Raw genomic sequence first — 21805 nt, 5'->3', positions numbered from 1 at the left:
GGGGGGGGCTGACGGGGAAACAAAGGGGAACAAAGCGACGGCGGCCGCGGCCGCGGCGGGCTCGTCCCTGGCGAAGGGTCGGGATCGCCCTCAAATTAACTGCGGTGTTGGGAAGGAGATATTTTTCGGGTCTGAAGGCGGAAGGAATCGGGGTTGCGTTGCGCCGTTCGGTTTGCCCTAGGCCGGTATCAATCCCGACAAAATCAGCTCTAAAAATCGGGCGGGAGGGGTGCGGAGGACCCTTTGTCGGCGGAACGCGGCGCAGAGCGGTGCGGAGCGGCGCGGAGGGCCGCGGCCGGGACGGCCCCGTCGGTGCGCGGGGGCTCCGCTGGGCCCCGCCCGGGAACCGCGCCGTCCCTGCGCAGGGAGCGGAGCTCCGGCTGCGTCGGGAGCGAGGGGCGCCGCTCCGAGCGGCTCCTGAGTTTTGAAGGCTGTTCCGCGGGGTGCGAGTGAGGAGCGTTGGGGTGAATCATTCCCCCTTTAAAAAAAATAAAAATAGCGAGAAGTGGTACGTTTGGTAATTAAAGCGTTTCATCTGAATAAATAATGCTTGTTAAGCGAGGTGGTCGGAGCGGCTCCGCGTGTGTGCGGTGCGCGGGCACTTGGCTTGTCGGGCTTTTCGGAAAGGCGGCCGTAGGCGCTGCTCTCGGAGCGGGGCTCGGCGCTGCCGGCCGTCGGTCCCCAGGCTCGACTGTGCTCCCCGCCGTGCCCCGGGGTGGGCGAGAGGGGAGGCAGGAGGAGGGCGGGGGGGCGGCCTGCGCGGATCCCAACTTACTTCTTCACTTCGGCTTCACTACGTCCAGAAAATTATATATATATATATATTTTTTTTTCTTAAAAAAAGGAGCACTTCTCCGTTTTTGTCATTAAAATAATTCCCTATATTCAGGCACAGAGTTCTTGCTCACAAATATATTATTTGGCTACGAGGTATGTTTTGCAGTGGTACATCTTTTGCGACGATACCTATTTTGCTGTGATATCTGTATTATTATAGTATTGGGATTGGAGCTCTCCCCTTAGCGTTCAGTAGCTCCCCGTGGGGCAGTGCCATGCATCTCGCCCCGAGCCAGGGCTGTGCCGTGCCGCTTTGCCGCAGTTCCGTCCCCCCGCGTTATTTGTCGGCGGCATTTTTAGGAGGACCGCATCTCGGCGCTCCCTTCGCCGCCGCCGCCGCCCCTCTCTCCGCCGCTCGGAGCCGTACGGGTCCGCTCCCGGAGCGCGGAGGGGAGCGCCGTGATTCATGCGCCGGGGGTGGAACGGGAACAGCGGAACGCAATGAACGGGCGTTACTACCGGCTCCGGCCATTGTTACGGGAAAAGCTGCGATAAAACTCCAGCGGGGGCTTTTCTAAACGGCGTGTCCCGTTTAACTTTTCACCAGAAGTCAATGTCCTTTAAAAGCAGCGCCGAAGGTCCGAGGCAGTGAGGGGACCGCGGCGTTCCCGCTTGGAGCGGGGCGGTGCGGGGACGCTCGGTGGGACCCCCGGGCGGGGCGGGGGTCCGGAGGGACCTCGGGCTCCGCTCCTCGCAGCCCCCCCGCCCCCATCCCGACTCGTGGTGAGGCTCTCGGGCAGTCACAGGGAGGAAGAAACGAATCGGTGGTGGAAGAAAAGGTGATTAAATTAAATTACTTTGGGGATTATGGGCCACATGCGGCGTATTAAAGTGCTTTAAGCTACTTTGTAGCTTCTTTGGCATTAGGGCGTTTAATGCGGGCTCGGTCGGTGCCCGAGTGCTTTGCTGGGTGAGAAAGAGTCGGGTGGGAGAAGGATGGGACGCCGAGAAAAAGGAGGCGGGGGCAGAACGGAGAGCTCGGGCTCTGGGAACTTTGCTTTGCTCCACGTAAACAAAATCGGGCTTTAATTTGCCGTGTTATAAACAATATTTTTTCTAATCGGGGTCACTGGTACGAAAGGAAAATGACCGTCTGTAGGCAGGGATCCGAAATGGGTAATGCCGCCCAGGCAGCGTGCTTTGCTTATTGCCGATGGGGCTCGGGGACAGCCACTGCCAGATCCCGGGGTGCAGTGCCCGGCCGGGACGAGGGCACAAAAGTCGGAGCTTTGAAGCTGAGGAAGGAGAAACCCGATTCCTTTCCCAGATCCTTCTTTCCCCCGTGCACGAGCAGTTCGGTCGGGGCAGTGCGTCGGCTGTCGGCAGATGTCTGAGATCGAGGTTCGGATCTGCAGGGAAAGCAGCAGCGTGGGGAGCTCCTGAAATCACGGCAGCGTGTGTAACATTTCTCACTTGGTTCTGGATGTGCCCAGAGGGAAAGGAGGGGGCAAGGGGAGGACGAGGGGGGTCCTCTCTTGTTTTACCTTAAGGCAAATACCTCTTTCATGATCGAGGGAAGAGGCAGCAGTTTTTTTTTGCAGTGGTGCAAGGAGTGCTTGTTGCTAGAAATGCTTCCCATTTTGTTCCTGAAAAGTGCGCCAGATGTACTGGAGATCTCGCACCGCTTTATTTATGCAATGCGACGTGAGGGGAGGGGGGCGTGCTCGGTCCCCGGTGCAGCCGAGTTGGCTAAATTTGCTGTGCTGTGCTGCAAAGGCTGCGTGCTGATTTATCCCACTGGCAGGGCAGAGGGGCCTCTCCTCACTGCTGCATCCCTGCTCCCTGAGGATGCTGCACAGAAAGCCCACTGCCCGCAGCGTGCCCTGTGCTCAGCTGAACCCGTGTTAGCCAAAGGGCTGGGGGGCTGCGCGTCCCACTCTGGGGGATGGCCGTGTGCTGCCGGGCTCATGCAGACTGCAGCAGAAGCTCCCTGCTCTGCCACAGCCCGGCCCCAGGCACAGGGATGGGAGCACGGAGCCCTCACTGCGAGCAGATGGGGGTGAGTTAATGGGGTACACCCCGTGGGCAGGGGCTGGGGAAGTTCTTGCCCTGCAGTCAGGTTTGCTTCTGTTACAAAGAGTTCTTAAAACATAATAAATAGAGCAGAGAGAAAACAAGCGTTTCCCTAAGTGGGACCACACTGCTCTTCCCAGCTGCCCGAGGAACAGAATGTTTTGATGAAATCAATGATGATGTATAGCAAACGATTTTACTCTTAACCAGCTGCCACCTTATTTTCTGCCATGTTGATCTATTCAGACACACGAACACTTTCTCTTCCTTAAGAATATACATTTGCTAGAGGAGAATCATCAAAAACTCGGTGAATAATTTCTATGTATCAGCGCTGTCCGAAGAGAAAGCAGCACTCGTAATCGGAAAGCAAACCGTCTGGAGACAGCACTGGGAGGGCTGCAATGCTGTCCCTCTGGTTTCCCCTCGAAGGGCCGTTCCCCCTGCCCATGCCACACACACAGCCTGTGGCAGGCACAGAGCTTGGCCCCTGGGAAGGGGCATCGGGACCCGTTGCCCTCTCCCCGTGTGCCCCCTCCTCTGTACAAACTGCTGGTGGCATCCAGAGGCCTCCGCCGCACCGAGTGAGGTTCACACACTCTCGGGATCTTTAATTAGAACCATGCTGCACGCAGTGCTTTCATAGCTTCTCCGATTTATTATTTATGATTTAAGGCAAAGACAGAACAACAAGAAAATATTTTGGCTTTGCTTGCTATGGAAAAGTGGCGTGAGGTGGCACAGGGCAATAAACATAAAAAAAAAAAAATTAAAGAGAATTTCCACGGCAGTGCCCACCCGGTGCTGTGTGGGGCTGCTTTGTGCACAGAGCCCCATCTGCTCGGTCACTGTCATCACATGGAGGTGCGATGTCCACGGCTGGGATGGGGCAAACACCGCACAGAAGTACGGTGGGGGGGGTTCACGGGCAGATGCTGCTGCTCTGACAGCATTTTCTTCCCTGTTAGCCCTCCCTTTAATCAGCACGGCAGAAAAAGAGACTGCCGCAAGCCCCGTGTTGACAGCGGTCATTTAAAATGCTGCGGGGAGAGTGTGACGGACCGTAGCATTCAGGCTGCAGCACACGGCACTGTGGCTGTGCTGTTTGTTCAGCTCGTTTCCCGGCTGAGAGGTGTGCACCGAGCCGCACACCGCCAGGTCCACTTGGTCCCAGTCGCGCTCTTTGAAGTTCGGGTGTTCGTCGGCACACACACCCTGGGCTTTGCTTCCTAAAAACCCCCAAGATAGCGGCTGGGAGTGCTGTGCAGTGCTGCGTTCTCCTCCCGGCCGCTGCCAGAAACAACACGGCCGCTCTGCGCGAGGAGCGCGGGACGGGACGGTGCCTGCGCTGTGAGGAGCAGCCCGGGCTGTGCAGCTGCCTTCCCCAGCAGGCAGGCGGCTCTCCGGGGCGCCCTGTGCGTTAGTACAGCACCTCGGTTGGTAGGGGCAGCCCTGAAACTAAGAGGGAAAATTAAAATAGGTGCAGCTGCGGCTATCTCCCATGGAGAGGGTTCAGAGCGCAAAGTGAAACGGGGATGCGGCAGAAACTGGGTTACGTGGCTCTGAGTAAATGCTCTCCCATCAGAGCAGGATTTATTTTGCATCGCTGCTCTAGATCTTGTCCTGAGGATGTTTAACTCACCCAGAGCTGTTTGGCCTCCAGGATGGATTCCTACAATTACATGTTTATGATTGCGAGCGCTGCCACGGGAAGCAGCAGGCGGATATCATTTTGGGAGTGCTGAGAGGCACGGAGGGAGCTGGAGAGCTTTCTCCTGGGCTTCAGCCACTGCTACACTTCGGAGGGAGGCTGCAGCACACTTGGGGCCTGAGGTGCTGCTGCACTTAGCAGCTTGAACAACAAGGCATCGGATGGGTATTACTGCATCGCTGTAATTTTAAACTTCTTCCACGTAGTGACAACGTGCAGCCTGGGGCTGTGTGCAGTGCTCACCTCAGACATATTCTCAGACCGCTCACGGCAGGCGATGAACGCGGCCTGCCCGAGGCCCTACGGCTGGAGGCCTGCAGGGCTGGGCACGGCCTCCCACAGCCCCCCGCACTGCCCAGCCTCAGTGACCTGCCCAGCACCCACCTGCTGCCCCCAGGATTCTTGGGGCACCTCAGTCACACTCTGCGGCACAGAGCCTGGGGATGCCCGGCTGTGGGAGCCCCGGCTGGTACGAGCCATATCCGAGGCTGGACTGCGGGCATCTATCTCAGCCATCTGCCTGCAGACCCATGCCAGATGTGGCTCAAAGTCCTCAGATGCCCTCTGCTGCCATGGACCAGAATTAACAGATGGCTCCGTGTAACCGGGTTCAGATTTGCTGAAGTTTGCTATTATCTCTGCTTTTGTAAATGGATGGGGGAGGGGAAATAATATCTGGGATTATTACAAAACAGGCAGAGCTTTTCAAAAAGTGTTAAGTCTGGGTCTGGGTCCCTTCTGACTGTGAATACCATGTCCTGTATTTCAAAATGTTAACACTATTTTTAGCTTTCTCTTTAGAGCTCCCTCCCCTGATAGCTTAGCCCTCTGGGTATGAGTTTGGCCCAGCGAGCCACCCAGGGCACGGCACACTTTGCCCCAGCATTTCGGGCCCCATTGTGTCTGATGGAACCAACCCTGCTGCTGTAGCGGGGCTCTACTCAGGGCAGGCTCTGAGGGACGCATTCAGCTGCTCCATATCCCTCTGCATCACATGGGCCAGTATGTGGGGGTCTGTGTCTGAAGTGGGACAGGTGGCACCTATGTCCCACATGCGTGCCTGTGTCAGGGCAGGTCTGCGTGTGGGGACACACGCAACAGCCGTAGGTCAAACACAACAGATCCTGGAAGGGATCCCTTGGCAAGCTCCAAGGATTGAGCAGCTTCACTGTGCCTGAGCTTTCGCTGTGCCTGAGCTTTTGCTGTGTTTCTCACAGCAGCTCCTATGAGGAAAAGCCAACTGAGCTTCCCCACCTAAGCTCCCAGCCTGGTTCCTAATGGAGGGGAGCAAGGTGGTCTGTGTCCCCTCTGTGTACAGTGCCAAAGCCACCTATGTCCTGGGGCCAGCCACTCGCTGGGACAGGATGGGATGGGATGGGATGGGCTTTCCCTGCCATCCTCCACTTTTAGCCACACAGTTCTATGCTGCTTGCATTGTTCTAAAGCTTGCTTTCTTTTCTTTCTTTCTTTCTTTTTTTTATTCTAGAGGATAATCTTGAATTTACAGAAGTCCATGGCAAAACCTGGTTGTGAATGGGGGCTTTGTTCTGCAAGACTATTTCTGAAGACTCCTGGCTCTCTGTCCACCTTTGCGTACGAGGCTGACACATGGATCTGTCCACCCACGCTGTGCCCAGCAGCATGCCCCCTCCTTCCAGCTGCCCTCTTGCAGGGATGCACACGGCTCTCCGGACTGTGGGCTGCATCCTGTCATTGTGGCAAACCTGTGGAGCTGTGCTGGTTTATAAAACCTGACAGCATGGTCCATTGCATTTATAATTTCTAAATCCATATTTTTCCAATTTTTTTTCCTGCAGTGGCAAGTTTTTTCTATCCATCTGGGAGCAGAATCCTGTGCTTCGCGTATGTAAATAACAGCTGTTTCCACTCGATTGCATTTATGTACTTAACACTTCAAAATAGATTTATTCTAGAAGTTTCACAATCTAGTCACCATCCCTACTTAGACAGAGGTACCGGGGAGAGGTTAATGAAACCCCTCTGGACTGGCTGACAAAAGGATACAGCTGCAGAGCTGGAATCCCCACATGGGATGGATTGCTGATGCTGACAGCTGTGCTCCAATGCATGTGGAGGTGACTTCAACTCCTGAGACACCCTCAGCTCCGGCTCCTGGGGCTGCTGAGGGAGTAGCAGGGTGCCGGGTGAGGAGAAGAGCTGTGCTGAACTGGTAGTGCCTTCCTGGCAAAGTTAATTTGTCATGTAGAGCAGCTGAACAGGGGAAAAAATGGTAAAAGCTCATCTGCCAGTGTCACAGATTTTTAAGTGAATTAACATATTGCATCCTGAGAAGAAAAAGCAGCTCTTTAATGCTCTGATATGTCTTTTGTTGCTATGTTGCTAGCTCTGAAATGAAAATGCAGCCTTTTTATTTTAAGATGTGTCAATGAAGATTTCAAAAAATTAATGTCCAATTATTATTTTTGTCCAGAAACCTCATTGTTTTCCCAAATGCCTCAACCTGAGCTATTTCATTAGACTTCTTGGATCCTCCGGAGGCTGAGGATTACAGAACATTGATCTTTAGTTACCCTTCATTCATTCCATTTACTCTGATGCAGGCTGCTGAAAGAATTATTTGTTCCTAAATCCTGACTTTTTTATGTTACTGTATTTTTTTAATTTTGTTTATCCAGAAGGAAAATACTTTGATGTTTACTGCCATCTCAACTGGAACACCTGTGAACTAGGCAGGACGATGCTGAGGACTTCAGCTGTGTGGAGAGAGCAATAACAATGAGTGAGCTGTTGCTCTCACACATCCTGACATGCCTGCGCTGGAGTATTTATAGGAGGAGCAAAGAGGAGCTGAGGTTGGGTTGTCTGTGAGAAGAGCCACCTGCTCCCACACGGCGTGTCTGTATTTCTGGATAAGAACATTCCTGATGCCAGGAGGACCAGCTTACAGCCTTGCCAACATGGTTCCACCTAGGGCTCCTCCTGCTTCCCTGCCCCACAGCGCTCCCTGGACTCTGTGGTGCCCAGTGGATCCAATGTGGAATGATGCCTTTTTGTGTTTCTTTCAGTTCAGAGCATCTGAAATGAGGTGAAACCACTCTGCAGCCTTCGAGAATGGCGCTTCCCTAGTGTGAACGTGAGGTACGTGTTGTGTGTTTTGGAGTGTGGTAATGTCCGAGGGTGCGCAGCCATCTCGGGTCGCTCCAGGCAGAGGCACAGCAAGGCCTGGCCTCAGGAGCAGGCCCCTCACTGCTAGGGGATCCAGCTGGGAGAGGCTGGGAGGGGGCTGAGGGGAACGTGGTGAGGCGGCATGGGTGCTCAGCAGCCCCAAGCTTGAGCTTGGTGCCCAGGCTCAGAGGGGCCTGCCTATCAGCCCGGGCCTGGCTGGGCCTGGCTGGCTGGGCATAACTGGCACTCTGCGAGTGGTGTGCTTCACTCTTAGGAAAGCACAAGGCTTCTCAGGGGTCATTTCCTCAAGTCACAGGTTAAGGCCTTGGCCGTGCTGAAGCAAAACAGCCAGCAGCTGGAGGGCCAGGACCAGCCAAGCGGCCTGGGGGTGCTCACCACTGCCGCCTGCCTCAGGGCTGCCCACGCCCTCCCTTCTTTGCAGGCCTTGCCCCAGCCACCGTCACCACGTCACCTTTCAGCCACACCAGTGGCCTGGTTGGGCTCATTTCAAGTCTTTTTCTCTTAAACAAATAGAGCCATATAAAGTCAATGAATTGTAACCCATGGCCAACAAGACACACGTGGCATGTTTGTTGCAGTAGGTTTGAACATACAAATACACGCTCCAGAAAGAGAGGTGCTAGGCCATTTTTCTTATTCTCCCCGTTACGGTGAACATGCCACTGCACTTTGCTTGCACTGTTTGTGCCTTCCCCCTGGATCAGAAATCCTTTTCCTTAATCCATTTCTAAAATTCCGTGGAACTTGTTGCCACCCTCAGTTTCCCCATCACTAAATAGAAGATTTTAACTGAAAAAAAAAAAAAAAAAAACAAAAAACGGGATGGGAGAAGGCAGTTTTAGAAACATGTAAGGTGTTCATGGAAAACGACAAGTAAATCCTGTCCTGAAAGTGGGGACATGGTTTAGTGGGGAAATATTGGTGGTAGGGGGATGGTTGGACTGGTTGATCTTGGAGGTCTTTTCCAACCCTGGTGATTCTATGATTCTAAGTCAGGATTAAAAAATACAGAATAACCAAAAAATGAAAAGGGATGTGAACTTTTACATCACTGTAAACTAATTCAAACAAACAGTTAAATAATTAAGGTTCAAAGAAACCTTTTCCCCTGGAATTACTTTATCAACTGGAAGCCTCAGAGTGCCTTAACGAATGCAGAAGCAGAAGAGCATGGCTGCAGCACAGCCATTTTGTTGATCTGTTGCATTTGTTTTCTGTAGCTACCTGGAATTATCAGATGGAACCATGGGCTCATCAGAAGAGGGACTATAAAGATGCATAAAATAAGCAACTGTTATTTCTTTGGAATAAATAGAATGAAAGAAAAAAATGTAACAGCTTCACTACTAACTTTTAGCAATGGAGGGCTGATTAGACAAAAGGAGGTGAGAGATTAAAATCCTATGCACAATTATTAAGTGGGTGCATTACTGCATGCAGAGAACAAAAACCGGGAAGTTAGAAAGCTCTTGCAGTGGAGGCAAAACACATTGCTTCATTTGCTCAGCAAGAGAAAACTGCTTATTCTTTAAAATATTTTGCTGACTTTCTCGTCTCTTCATTCAGAACTTCTGTATATGGACTATATGCTAGTAAAGTAAAGTATGTTTAAGCAGAGTACTTCTACATTTTTGTCCTCAAACTGTTCCCCTACCCCCCCAAGTCAATCAACCAAAAAATAATTCCCAAACACCGGAAGACTCCTTTTATTTGCTACGATATAGGCATCTAAGTCTCCACTAAGCTCCACCTCCCTTCACAGAAGAGAGAAAAGCACCTCCAGAGAACAATGTGTGTCTTAGTCTAGGCCTTTTTTTTTTAAAGGGGATTTACTGCCTTATTGAGGTACTTTGTATGCATGCCTATTGACTATAAGGTGAGTCTACAACAGTTAACTCAGGTTTAGATGTCTAATTAGCAGTTGCCTCAATGTTAGGTACGCAATTAGCCTGAACTTTATTCTAGTGAAAAGTGGGCTCTGAGTCAATTTATTATATGGTAGTATTAAAGTGAAACATGCATCCTCCATTACAGAAGAGGAATGCAGCCTGCACAGCCTATGTCTGCTTGATCATATAACCTTGTACTGTTTTCCAGGATGGAACGAGAATGTGGGAAATTGTAACAACGCGCAATGAAAATTGGAATAACTGAGAAAGGCAGTGTTGGCATCAAAAAGAAATTATTACAGTGACATATTATAGAGCTGCAGTGAAGAGTTAATGGTGGCACAGCAGAATTTGGTGATGTCAGGTGAAATCCAGGCCCTTCCAACAGCTAGTTTTTCCATGGGGCTGAATAGCTGCACAGGGGTGGGGGATGGGGTGGCTAACCACTCCTTCCATTCTTGTCTTGAGGAACTGAAGCATACAGACATGAAACTTGTCAAATGGGCACATTTGGCACTGCTGTACTATTGACTCATTTTTTCAAAACCGGAAGGGTTGGGTGGCTTTTTTTGTTGTTGTTTAATAAGCATGAAGAAAGATACATCTCTGTGATACATGAGAAAAGTCAAATAGTTCAAAGCAAACAGAAAAGTGCAAGAAAAGAGCCTTTGGCCCTTTGAATCCAAGCACTTTCAGGCCTCCTAGCAAATATCTTATTCTTCAGTACTTGCAAATTTAATTAAATAGCAGCTGGTGCATGTCTCTCGTAGTGCTTAAGTCCCACAATACAGCTATATTATCTATGGCTTCGGACAAATCTCGTAGAGCCATTGTGCAAGATTGCCTCCCGGTGGTGGTACCACGAACCTGCAGAATGACATAATTTGCACACAGAAAAGGCAAAAAAAAAAAAAGAAAAGAAAAAGAAAAAAAAAAAAGAAAACAAACACCTGTTTTAAAAGAATGCTTCCTTTTTGAATTCAGGTCTGAGTAAGTGAAAAATTTCAGTGTGATTTAAATGGCCTGAATTGAAGGCAAACCTTTTGATATTTGACTGAAGCAGAGTTTTCTAGTGGAATAGCATACTGACAAGGAAAGCTCAATGAGACTTTAAGACATTGGGAAAAATTAAAAATCAGTAAGATGTACCCAGTTGCACACTACCCGCAGCAACGAGCCTCTTGAAGGCTGAAACAGTAACAATTAAGCGCAAGGCAAATGGCTGAGTGCCCTAACTCCAATACAAAAACACTACAGCAGATTTCCCATTCCACCAATTCTATGCAGCTCAAATTTTCAGTTACAAAGTTAACGGAAGAGACAAGAGAACAACAAGTCCCAAACTACCTTTCAAATTGATTGTTCTTTTAGGTAAAAGCAGGAAAAGTCTCGAGCAGATGAATTTCTAATTCCAAGTCTTCAAGTAAAGAGAAACACACAGTTAAAGACAGCTTTATGTAGCCGTTCAGGACCATGAAAGCCTGGAGGAGAGCTTGAAATCACTGTGGGAGTAGGAGTTTAGTTGGGTCACGCTTCAGATGACCCAGACGAAAGATTTAGTATAAGAAAACAGAAATATTGGCAGCGTAGTGCAGGGAAAGATTTTAAAACACCCATTTTATGGATTAACGTAACAACAAATTGGCAGAGGGTACATGCAGTGAGCGTGTCTTAGACTCGCTCAGTTTCCAGTAACTGGTCAGAAGGGAAGTACTTTAAATCAGACAGCAGTCCCACATGTAACAGATTTTTAGTCCTCCTTTCTTAAACTGGAATGAAATCAAGCAGAGACAAATGAGGTCTCAGCTTTCCAGAAATAAGGGTCATTCAGTTTTACACAGTGGAATATAACAAAACAGTGAGTGTGCAATGTCAGCTTCTCACATGTGGGCCTGTGTCAGTAACAGGCACCATAAACTGATGCAAATGCTAAAATTTGCCACACCACTGATTACTAAAAACCCTTCAAAAAGTGATATTATAGGCAGAAGAATAATTATTTTTGTTCAGTTGAATTTGCAAAGCAAGCAGCCCTCCTTTCCATAAACACAATAAGCATTCCTTCATGACAGCATGCCTGTTATCACGTGAGCAACACACTGTATCACATGAAGCCCGAATCATCAGGCTGACGTAGGATTAAACACGGCATCAGATTAACATACAAGCGTAGCAAAGAGAAGCAGAACTATTTCATGCTGTGCCAGGGTAAACCATTATCGGCTAACCAGCATTAAGTTTTAAAAATGACATTCAACAAATACTTAGACTAGCTTGGCAAAGTTTTCCAGGTCTTAAAGGCAGCTTCCTTATTGCACGCATCTGACATTCACTTTAGACAATCAAAGCATTCAAGGAAAATAAGTTATTTAATAACTCTAGAAAAAGCAGGTTCACTTCACACTAAAACGACCAGAATTAAAGACTTTATACGGTACTCATCTTAAGCAAAATGTACGGATAACACAAGCTGGCAAAATGACACTAGATGAATGCAAGAAACAAGTACCTTCCTATCTTATCCAAGTTGCCTTGGAAAGGAAGTGAGATCAAAATGTATGAGTTTGGAGATTTTTTTTTTAATCAGTATTTATTCAGATGCACAAAGACAATGATGTCACTGGGAGCTCCGTGGAGGCATAACGCTCCAAGCTGGCACTTTCTATTGGAAGGTTGATCCCTAAAACTGTAGACTGGAGTAAAGAATCTCCTATTTCTGAGAAAAGAAAAACAACAACAGTAGATGACAATAGTTTATTAGCAGAAACATTTAAGCACTGCAAGGTGCTAAAGCTATGAAGTAGATTAAAACCACGTTTCTTGAATTTAAAGCATTTGAAGGACCAGTCCTTCCCCCTTGGTAAGCTGGAAAGAGCTAGGTATCTTCACTGAATGATTACTGGGCTAAAGCAAAGAACTATTCCTCCCCTGAGCTACATCTATTTAATTTATACACGAACATATGTAGCATCCTAACTGAGCAATAGTTAAGGTGAATTTAAAATAATAAAAGTAAAGCCAAACATACACAAAAATATCTCAAATATGTGGGAATACTGAATGATTAAAGGGGGAGTGATGCCTTGGAAGCTGAAGTTTAACCAAGTTGCACAGCTTTCAATGTAAGAAAAGAGCCCTAAATTCTTTCAACGTCAGTATTCAAAGCTCGTCTGCAGTTCAATTATTAGATTTCTAAAATAAGAAACCACAGCATGTCCAGTTCTAGAACTCCCACTCTGAAACACTGCTTCTATGCATTCACTTTAGTAACAATAAGCCTCTGACCTAGTTTAATCAGAGCACTCCATCATCTGTTACATCCAGTTCTAAGACCGGCACATTCTCTTATCCTACATGCACGGTATTCCTCAGAGTCCTTATTTCACTAATGCACTTTTGTTGTTTTTCTACTGTCAGCTAACTGAAACAGGAAAAAAAATCAAACTTAGTTAAGCATGGTTTAATTAAAACACACATGTAGAACTAATTAACGTTTCTGTATTTTTTTATTTCCAATAAAGATCAGTAACAACATGGTGATGAGCAAGAAGTCATCTTAATTATCTGTCTTTAGGAGGATTAGGATTCTTCCGTCTTCTGTGATACCTAGAAGAAAAAAAAAACTGCTGTGAATGCAAGGTTTGGAAAAATCTTTGATTTTCCTGACATTCTTCCCTCCAGATGTGGTTCAGAGGTTACACAAGTAAGCAAAACATAATACATACAAGCACAATCCATGGCCATTCATTAGATGTCATCTCTGTTGTTCATGAAGTTACACAACACTCATAACTACTCATTTCTGCTGCTACATCTGCTGCAAGCACGCAATAATCCACTCAGCTGTCGAACTGATGAGATACAAAGGCTGCTCTTTACTCTTAATCCTTTGCGTGAGGTTAATTTTCTTACTACGGTCAGGTCTTCCTCTGACTAAAAGGATTGCTACAGAACAATCAGGTATAGAAGGAGTTATGTCAGACTGTACTTTAAATAGTGTAATAGTCTACAGAGAAATAATTTAAAAACTTCACAACGAAGAAAGACAAATTGCATTCCCACTTCCTCAATTAGCCACCCTAACGCAAGGGGTGGCTAATACAGTACGATACTCATTAAGTGACAACTACCCTCTGGCCAAAGGCAGCTCTACCATTTCATTTTCTTCACTTGTTCTCAAAACCTAATAATTAAAAAGGCTTGCTGTGTATCAAGCTTCCATAGCTATAAAATTAGCAAGTACCATAACGTGTAATAACACAGACTGGGAGGGAGCTGCACAAACTAAAACGCTATTTGTTTCCAGTGGTGTACCTGAACGCACAGTTTCTCTTTAAGCTCAGTCAGGCGTGTTTGTATCTCTTCTGGTAGCTTTCTGAATACAACACACACCAAGGTACCCTTTTCATCATTTCAAATGAAAAACCTCTACTATTTTTTTTTAAGTCTGAGAATTACATGGTCTCAAGCTGTATTTGGCTACGTCCATTGAGGGGGTGATTTCACTTATGCAATTTTAGGAAATCACCTGGACCAGCAGCTAACTACATAGTATGAGAAATTTCTACTCCATGGTATTCTACCAACAAAGTTGCAAAGGCTATGGAAGGGGCAGAATTAAAAAAAATAAAATAATATACAGCCTTCCATTTATACAACATTGCATTTAGAACTGTATGTAGTAGCCCACGTGCTAAGGATGAGTTTGGATAAATTATAATTATTCTTGTGTTTCTCTTTATGGCCAAGAGGAACAAACACTGAAAAAAAAAAAACTTACTGTCCCACAGGATACCACCGATGTTTTGTAGTGTAAAACATTTTGCTGAGCTCTTCAATTGTAAGACCTCTATCATTCTTCAGCTCTTCTTCATTCAGTCTGGATTTCAAAACTTGATCAAGAGTTTCTTCTTTGTTATTTACTGGATCTGGTCGTGGCATGGGCTATAAAAACAGTAGTGTAAATTTTCTTTCCTCCTCTTTGAGGAAAAACAAAAAGTCAAGCTACGTTGATAACATTACTATTTGCTCTTTAAAGCTGAGAACAAAAGAACTAAAAAGAGAAAGCATCATCAAAGGCTCCCTCCCTTCTCAATCAAAACCACATCACCGTGGGGAGGATTTCTAGGAACATCTCATTACGCCAGGTGCTAGAGCTGATTACTGCGTCCCGCTGTCATTACTACTGCTGAGCTCTCATCCTTACAATTCACTATCTGAATCATAAGCATCCATTTACTAACACAAAATACTCATTCCTACTTATAAATTTATTCATACTGATGATCACCATTTAAGCATATTAGGTTTTTTTTTTTTTTTTAAGTTTTTACTGAAAGTTTTCCCATGGAGTTTATGAATTCACAGCACTGAATGGAATTTAAAGCTTGAGTTGAAAACAGCAGCACTTCTTCACATCCCCTTGTCCATACTGCACGCAGCAGGATGTATGAACTATCGCCTGAATCTCAAACATCTTATCTGAGAGCGTGCTCTTAGACAAACACTAGTTTCCTCTGTAGTGCACAACTATTTGAGTACCTCATTTAATTCTTTTTGAGTAACGCTGTAATAATCTGAGCATTTATTTGCCTGGAGCTTTCTCTCAATTCAGCTGATAGCCCTCCTTATAAGAGCAGCTATATTCATCACTCACTTGACAGATACGCTGCTCACGTAGTGCATAGTTCCTCTGTATTTCAAATTGAAAGAAAAAGAAATAGTTGTCCTAAAGACTCAAGAACTGACATACTTTTGTATGCTCGTATGGAATCTCAAGCGAAGGGTGGTAGCAGACGATTGTCTTCGAATCCGATGTCAAGGCAAGTTCCACTTTGCTGTAAAAATAAAAGTGACATGATTACAATCCCTTACCGTTTTCAGAAATGCTGAGTGACTGAGCAGCCCAATTCCCAAAGAAAACCTGATTTCACCCCCTATTTATGAATTCGTTGGAAATCTTCTAGAAAATAAAACCTGAAAAAATAAGGCTCACAAGTACTTGATCTGAACTTCTTTCTTCCCCCCAGCTATTTCATGCTTCCTTCTTTCTTCTTTTTTTGACAGAAGAAAGGTATAAAGTTAAAGCCTACAGGCAGCTGGAAATATGGTTTGCAAAAGTCTTTAAGATGCTGAAGAATCACATTAAAACTAGCAACAAATAATGAATGTCAGCAATACCTAGGACAACGTGCCTTTATAAGAAGTGTGGCACCAATAGAGAAAAATAAAGCTCCAGGGTTCCAACCTTTACGTTTGGCAAAAGATGGTGAGCATGAGGAGTTTTATTGATAAGTTCCTTGAGGGAGTACAGCTCTTCTCACATTATTTCCCTATTAACTTCTGTGACACATTATCTTCCAAAGAAACTTCTGCAGGGCAGATGTTGCATTTCTCATTATGTTTTTATTGTCTTTTCCAGTCACTACTACTGAAGTTTCCCATGCAGCAGCTCAAAATTACCTGGGCTTTTTCTTAACAATAAGCATCAGTGAAAATGAGTGCTCTTACTTTTGCTCTTCCACATTTAAAACTGTAGTAGTACTGGGGTCATCATCATATTTAGAATGAGTCATGCATAATTTTTCATTATGCTCATTTTTGAAATATTAGCTTCACAATTATTATGACTGGAAACAGTACTTCACTTTAAATTTTTATATATCTATATCCAAAACTGATAGAAAGTGTGTTTGATGCCATCATATGACAACTTAGTGGCAGAACCAGCGGCCTGGAATATCATCACAGAATGGCCTGGGTTGAAAAGGACCTCAAAGATCATCGAGTTTCAACCCTCCTGCCTTGGGCAGGGTCGCCAACCACTAGACCAGACTGCCCAGAGCCATGTCCAGTCTGGCCTTGAATGCTTCCAGGGACAGGACATCCACAGCCTCCTAGGGCAATCTGTTCCAGTGTGCCACCACCCTCTGAGTGAAAAACTTCCTCCTAATATCCAACTTAAATCTCCCATCTTAGTTTAAAACCATTCCGCTTTGTCCTATCGCTATCAACCCATGTAAACAGTCGTTCCCCCTCCTGTTTGTACATCACATGAAAAGGCCACACAAAACACATGAACGTACCAGTTGTAGTCTTCAGGGAGCACCGAGTATGTTGATTTATGACAAGCATGACATACAGCTCCAACTGCAAGGAAAAAAAATACAAACAAGTATAAAATAATGTCTAAATAGAAGCTCACTTTATCATGAAGATTCCTAGTGCCATCAAAAATACAGTATCTAGGTAGCTATGTTGTACTACACTTGCATTGTACTGTTTTCCTAAGAAATAACACAGTATGAACAAAACACAAATGTCACTGTTGCATCCTTTATACATCCACTAGCAAAATAGATGTATTTTGAGATTATATAATACTGAAAGGCCAAATAACATTATCATACGATTTCCCAGGAAGATTATCTGACTTTTCTTTAATTCATAATAACATTCATTGTTAAAGCAAATTTGTACTTTGTAGAAGAGTGGTACATATGCTATGCAAAACTACAACGCCTTGGCTGCTCTAACATGAGAGAACTCGATCCCTTCCATAGGTTCCTGTTACTGCAAGGAAAGCAATCACAAGAATTACAAGTAGTAAAGGCCACCAGCATCCTAGACTGTGTTAGCAAACATGCTAAGGGAAGCGATTCTCTCCCTGTACTCAGCACTCACTAGATCACATCCAGATACCGTGGTCGCTTTTGCCATCTTCAATAAAAATAAAGTGGAATAAATGCTGTGAATGCCCACCAAAATGGCTATAGGTTGCAACATCTGCCCTGTGAAGAGAGACTGAGGGACCAAGGCTGTTTCAGCCTTAAGCCACAGCTCTGGAGAGACCTAACAACAGATCCCAGAGACCATAAAGGTTCAGGTGACTGAGCAGAGGGAGCCAGGCTGCTTAGAGCACTATGGGGTGCGAAAACAAAAAATGCTGAAATTGAAACAAGGGAGGCTCTGACTAGACAGAGAACCTTTTTCCCTTTGAAGGCAGTCAGGGAACAGGGCTCAGGGAGGTTTGTGCCATCTTTCACCTTGGGAGATTTTAAAGGCCCAGCAGGACAAAGTCCTGAGCATCCTGATGTCAGTGCACAGCTGAGCCTACTTTGAGCAGAAGGTTTGACTAGAAACCACCTAAGGACCCTTCCAACTGAGCTTTCCCATGGATTCCACTGCCCTTTTTTATTAGTACATAAGGTGGTAAACAGCAACAGTTCTTTTTATAGGAATTGTACCATAGGCATCTTGCTTTCTACAACCCATAAATGGTATTCCTGGCAGCCCAAAACAGACGGGGAGAGGCATTCAGCGTACCAAAGCTGGGGAGATTCAAAGAATCAGGGGGAAACTTTTGCATAGGTGTTTTCCTTTCAGAAGTACTTTCATGTGTTAAATACTAACATTTAAAGATAAATTTAGCTAGAAATTGAGGTATATTTTAGATTTTAAAATTCTACATTTAAATTTTGATTAGCACAGCCATGCTTCAGTTTTCCCAGATAAACTCATCTTTAGTTATAAGGAATTCAAGTTCTGGTAAAATATCAGTGTAAATAATTCATATTTCTTCCTTCTCTGTGTACACTAACCTCTAAAATTTAACACATCCATTTTATTTTTTCAGTTCCTGTCTTTTCCTCTTCCTGTCTCCATCTTCCTACTGGCAATCTAAAACACGGGCAAAAATTTAATAATATTTCCTGTTTTTACTTTTTGCTTATGATTTTACCATAGCTTTTTCTCAGCACTGTTTGTAAGTCTGAAAAATTAAAATTTAAATCTTCAAGTACAACTTTATTAATGGTTGAAGAGATGTTATTTACAAGCTATTTTATAATTTAGAAGAGTGTTATATGTGGGCCCTGGAAGAAACGAATCAAGATATCCTTTAATAATTAAACAGAGAAAACAACGTTAGACTTGATTCCATTCCAATAACAATTCACCTCCACGTTTCTACTGATCTGGATTGGAACTAGATGATCTTTAAAGTCCCTTTCAACCTAAGCCATTCTACGATTCTACAGAGCATAAGAAAAAGGCTCTCAAAGAATACATCTGAATATAAGATTTCAATTTCATCATCACTTACTTCGTAGCGGGACTTGCTTACAGGTAGCTACTGAATGCATCCAGAGACAGCCGGACCACACAGCCCTGAGTGATGTTGCCATGCTGGCAGCAGATGGGAAACCAGTCCTGGAGAAGACAGAACTGAAATGGACACAGTATCTTTTCAGTTCCTGAACACGCTCTGAAAGAGACCAATTTCAAAACTGTTCGGGTACAGAGATCAACAATTTAGTTTCCTATCTTAAGAACAAATAGAATTTGTTCAGTATATTACTTGTTCATTTTTAATGAGTCTTTATGATTTAAGATAAAGGCATCTGTCTCCTAAATAGTCAAATACGGGACAAAACTTCATTTAGTAATGAAATGAACAATCTCACTCGCCCAAGAAAAACAACTTTCCAAGCTTGGGTCCTCCCTCCGTCAGCTCAGTTTTACTGCTAGCACCCACACACGCACCAGTTTTGTACCCTTCCTTCTGCAAGCTCCACAAAACTGTTCCCGACACGTGATTTTCTTTTCACAACATATGCAAGCCTGCTCCGAAAAGTACTCCCTCCTCTTTTATTATGTCAGCCCATAACATCAGAAGCGGATGTTGGTGTTACGGCAGTAGAGACTGAACCTTCCCAGCAATATTCCACCACATTTTGTTGCTGTGTGACAGATGGCAGCAGAGGGGCAGTCTGACAGAATGGTGTCTGACATGGAAGTGCGTCTGAAGCAAAAGCGTGTCACTGAATTCCTCCATGGGGAAAAAAATGGCACTCACTGACATTCATTGATACTTGCTGAATGTTGACGGAGACCAAACAGTGGATGTGAGCACAGTGAGGTGGTGGGTGGTGCGTTTCAGCAGTGGTGACAGAGACATGAAAGACAAGTCTCATTCCAGATGGCCATGCAGATTTTTACAAGTGCCGGTATGCGGGCTTTTACTCATTGTTAGCAAAAATGCACCGCTAGTGGTGGTGATTATGTTGTTGTAGCTGAAAATCTGCTCTATCAAACAATGTCATTGTAACTTGTAGTTTCCATGGATATAGGTAGGAGGCATCACTTTCGGAGCGATTCATACTTCACAAACTGTCTGGATGCAAAACATAACTGGAGACCGTATCATGCCATGCTCATTAACAAAAAAAAAAAAAAAAAAAAAAAAAATCATTCAGCGCTTCAGAACGCCTCCACAGCGCGCGGTCGGCAGCCCCTACCCGCTTCCCACCCCTCCTCACCCACCAGGAGCGCTGCTGCCGCACAGCCCCACGCTGTGCTCCACTCCGGCCGCTGCCGGGGAAGCGCTGGGACGCTGCTAGGGGGCCCCTCCCCCACAGCCAGGGACACCGAGCCAACTCGAACACAGAACGTCTATATCTATATATACATACGTATCTATAGACAGTATTTAGCTGAAAGAAAATCAGTCGCTAATCCATCACGGCAAGCAAGAGTACCCGTTCTAAAAGCCGACTTGCAGTCCACTACATACCAAGCAAACAAAACACTGCGCAACTGAGCACTTTAATTCCTCGGTACGCAGAGCCGCCCGCGATGCCCGGCCGCAGAGACAAGCGCGGCCGCAGAGCAAACCCCGCCACCTCCCGCCGCCCTCCAGCAGGGAACCCGACGAGCTTCCGCTTCCGGCGCCCTTCTGCTTCCGCTGTCCTTCCGCTTCCGGTGCGCGCCCCGCGGCCTGCCGGGAGGTGCAGTCCGGTTGATCCTCTGGTGCTTTCGGGTCTATTCGAATTCGAACAGCACCTCGCTTTGTCGTGCGGTTGTGGAGCAGGCGGTGACACTGACGGCTTCCCAAAGTCCAGCAGGGGCGTAGCCAAGAGCTGAGCATTCCCACTGATTGTTTCCATTAGCAGCGGCAAACATTTGATTTCAGATGTTTTCCATGACAGTGGAAGATGGAAGACATCCATTCTGGGCCTTCCTGGCATGCTGCAGTCAGTAAGCCACAAAGGTGGCAGAGAGGTGCCAAAATGCTTTAGAATCACAGAGGTTGCAAAAGGCCACTCAAATCTAGTCCAACCATCACCACCATGCCTACTGACCATGTCCCTCAGTGCCACATCCACACGTTTCTTGAAAACCTCCAGGGATGGTGACAGCACCGCCTCTCTGGGCAGCCTGTGCCAGTGCAGCACCATGCCTTATGTACCACCCAGAGATGCAACCAAGATGAAAGCTGTATTTCCACTGCAAGACTCCCTCACACTCTCTCCATCGCTCCCATCAGGCTTCTGTGCATGGCTTCTGTTCTGTGATCAAGCACTGAACAGAAGCAACACAGCTCAATGTACCTCCTGTGCCAGCTCGTTGTTCCCACAAGGAAGCTGTTGTGCTGAGATGAGGTCAGCTTTCAGATGAAGAACAGCCTTTTGGGCTGAGTACAAGCAAGAGAGTGGTTGTACTGACAAAGAAAACATGTTGAGGATTTTAAACTCAAGGATGGCATTGACAAAAATAAATGATTATAAACTGCCTGAAACAAATGTGGTCTGGAAATGAAATGAAATGAAAAGAAAGAACTGAAACTGATTAAGGAATAACTTCTGGAAAATCTTGCCCGTAGGAATAGTGGAAACAAACTGATTTACTTCAGACTGCATCTTGCCAAGTTTATGAGCAGGTTGTGACAAGGGGGCAGCTTCACAGGATTCTTACTAGGATTTTGCAGACGGTGCAGTCTGTATGGCATGCCCCCACAGTTGGCTAATTCCACCCATCATTTAGAAGCACATCACTTCTTACAGCACCAAAGCTGTCACTTTCTGCCACCTTCATCTGACTGGCAGACTGCCCCATTTCAGTGAACATCAACTCAGCTTCAGCTAGCCAAGTTACCCTTGCCTTTATCCTGAACTGCATCAATGTCATGCAGCACTATAAAAATGCACCCTACTGAGGCCCCTCAACATGGAATGTGATTATGTGTGTGGTTCTGTGTGAAATTTTGACATAAGCACAGTACGGCTTGTTCTAGTTTCCGAGAGAATATTAAGTAAAATTAAGTTTTCTCTCACTTATCTTGAAGATGTTCATGACCTAGTTGTCATAACTTCTTTAAAAATTTGCTAAATTCGATGATAATGATGAC

The 21805-nt window shown here is 45.9% G+C and overlaps 1 protein-coding gene and 1 long non-coding RNA gene across 4 annotated transcripts; one reads left to right on the top strand and one right to left on the bottom strand.

The window, feature by feature from the left end:
• On the top strand, positions 7-13152 carry LOC110393096. 3 transcript variants are annotated; one of them, XR_002434816.1, is made up of 3 exons: positions 7-7681; positions 8950-9114; positions 9827-13152. It is a non-coding gene; the product is annotated as an uncharacterized LOC110393096 (long non-coding RNA). The 3 variants fall into 3 exon arrangements; XR_002434805.1 differs by having other exon boundaries at positions 16-1616; positions 6048-7681; positions 8950-10230; XR_002434798.1 differs by having other exon boundaries at positions 8950-13105.
• On the bottom strand, positions 13106-21093 carry MRPL42 (mitochondrial ribosomal protein L42). Its single transcript, XM_021385383.1, has 6 exons — positions 20192-21093; positions 18722-18883; positions 16704-16767; positions 15371-15455; positions 14399-14562; positions 13106-13224 (listed from the first exon to the last, which is right to left on the bottom strand). Exons 1-6 carry the CDS (start codon positions 20853-20855, stop codon positions 13179-13181), a joined length of 1185 nt encoding a protein of 394 aa, XP_021241058.1. The 5' UTR covers positions 20856-21093; the 3' UTR covers positions 13106-13178.

The sequence above is a fragment of the Numida meleagris genome, chromosome 1, assembly GCF_002078875.1.
Source record: "Numida meleagris isolate 19003 breed g44 Domestic line chromosome 1, NumMel1.0, whole genome shotgun sequence".
Lineage (NCBI taxonomy): Eukaryota > Metazoa > Chordata > Aves > Galliformes > Numididae > Numida > Numida meleagris.
The sequence above is the reverse complement of the archived record's forward strand: the minus strand, read 5'-3'. Positions and strand labels throughout refer to the sequence as shown.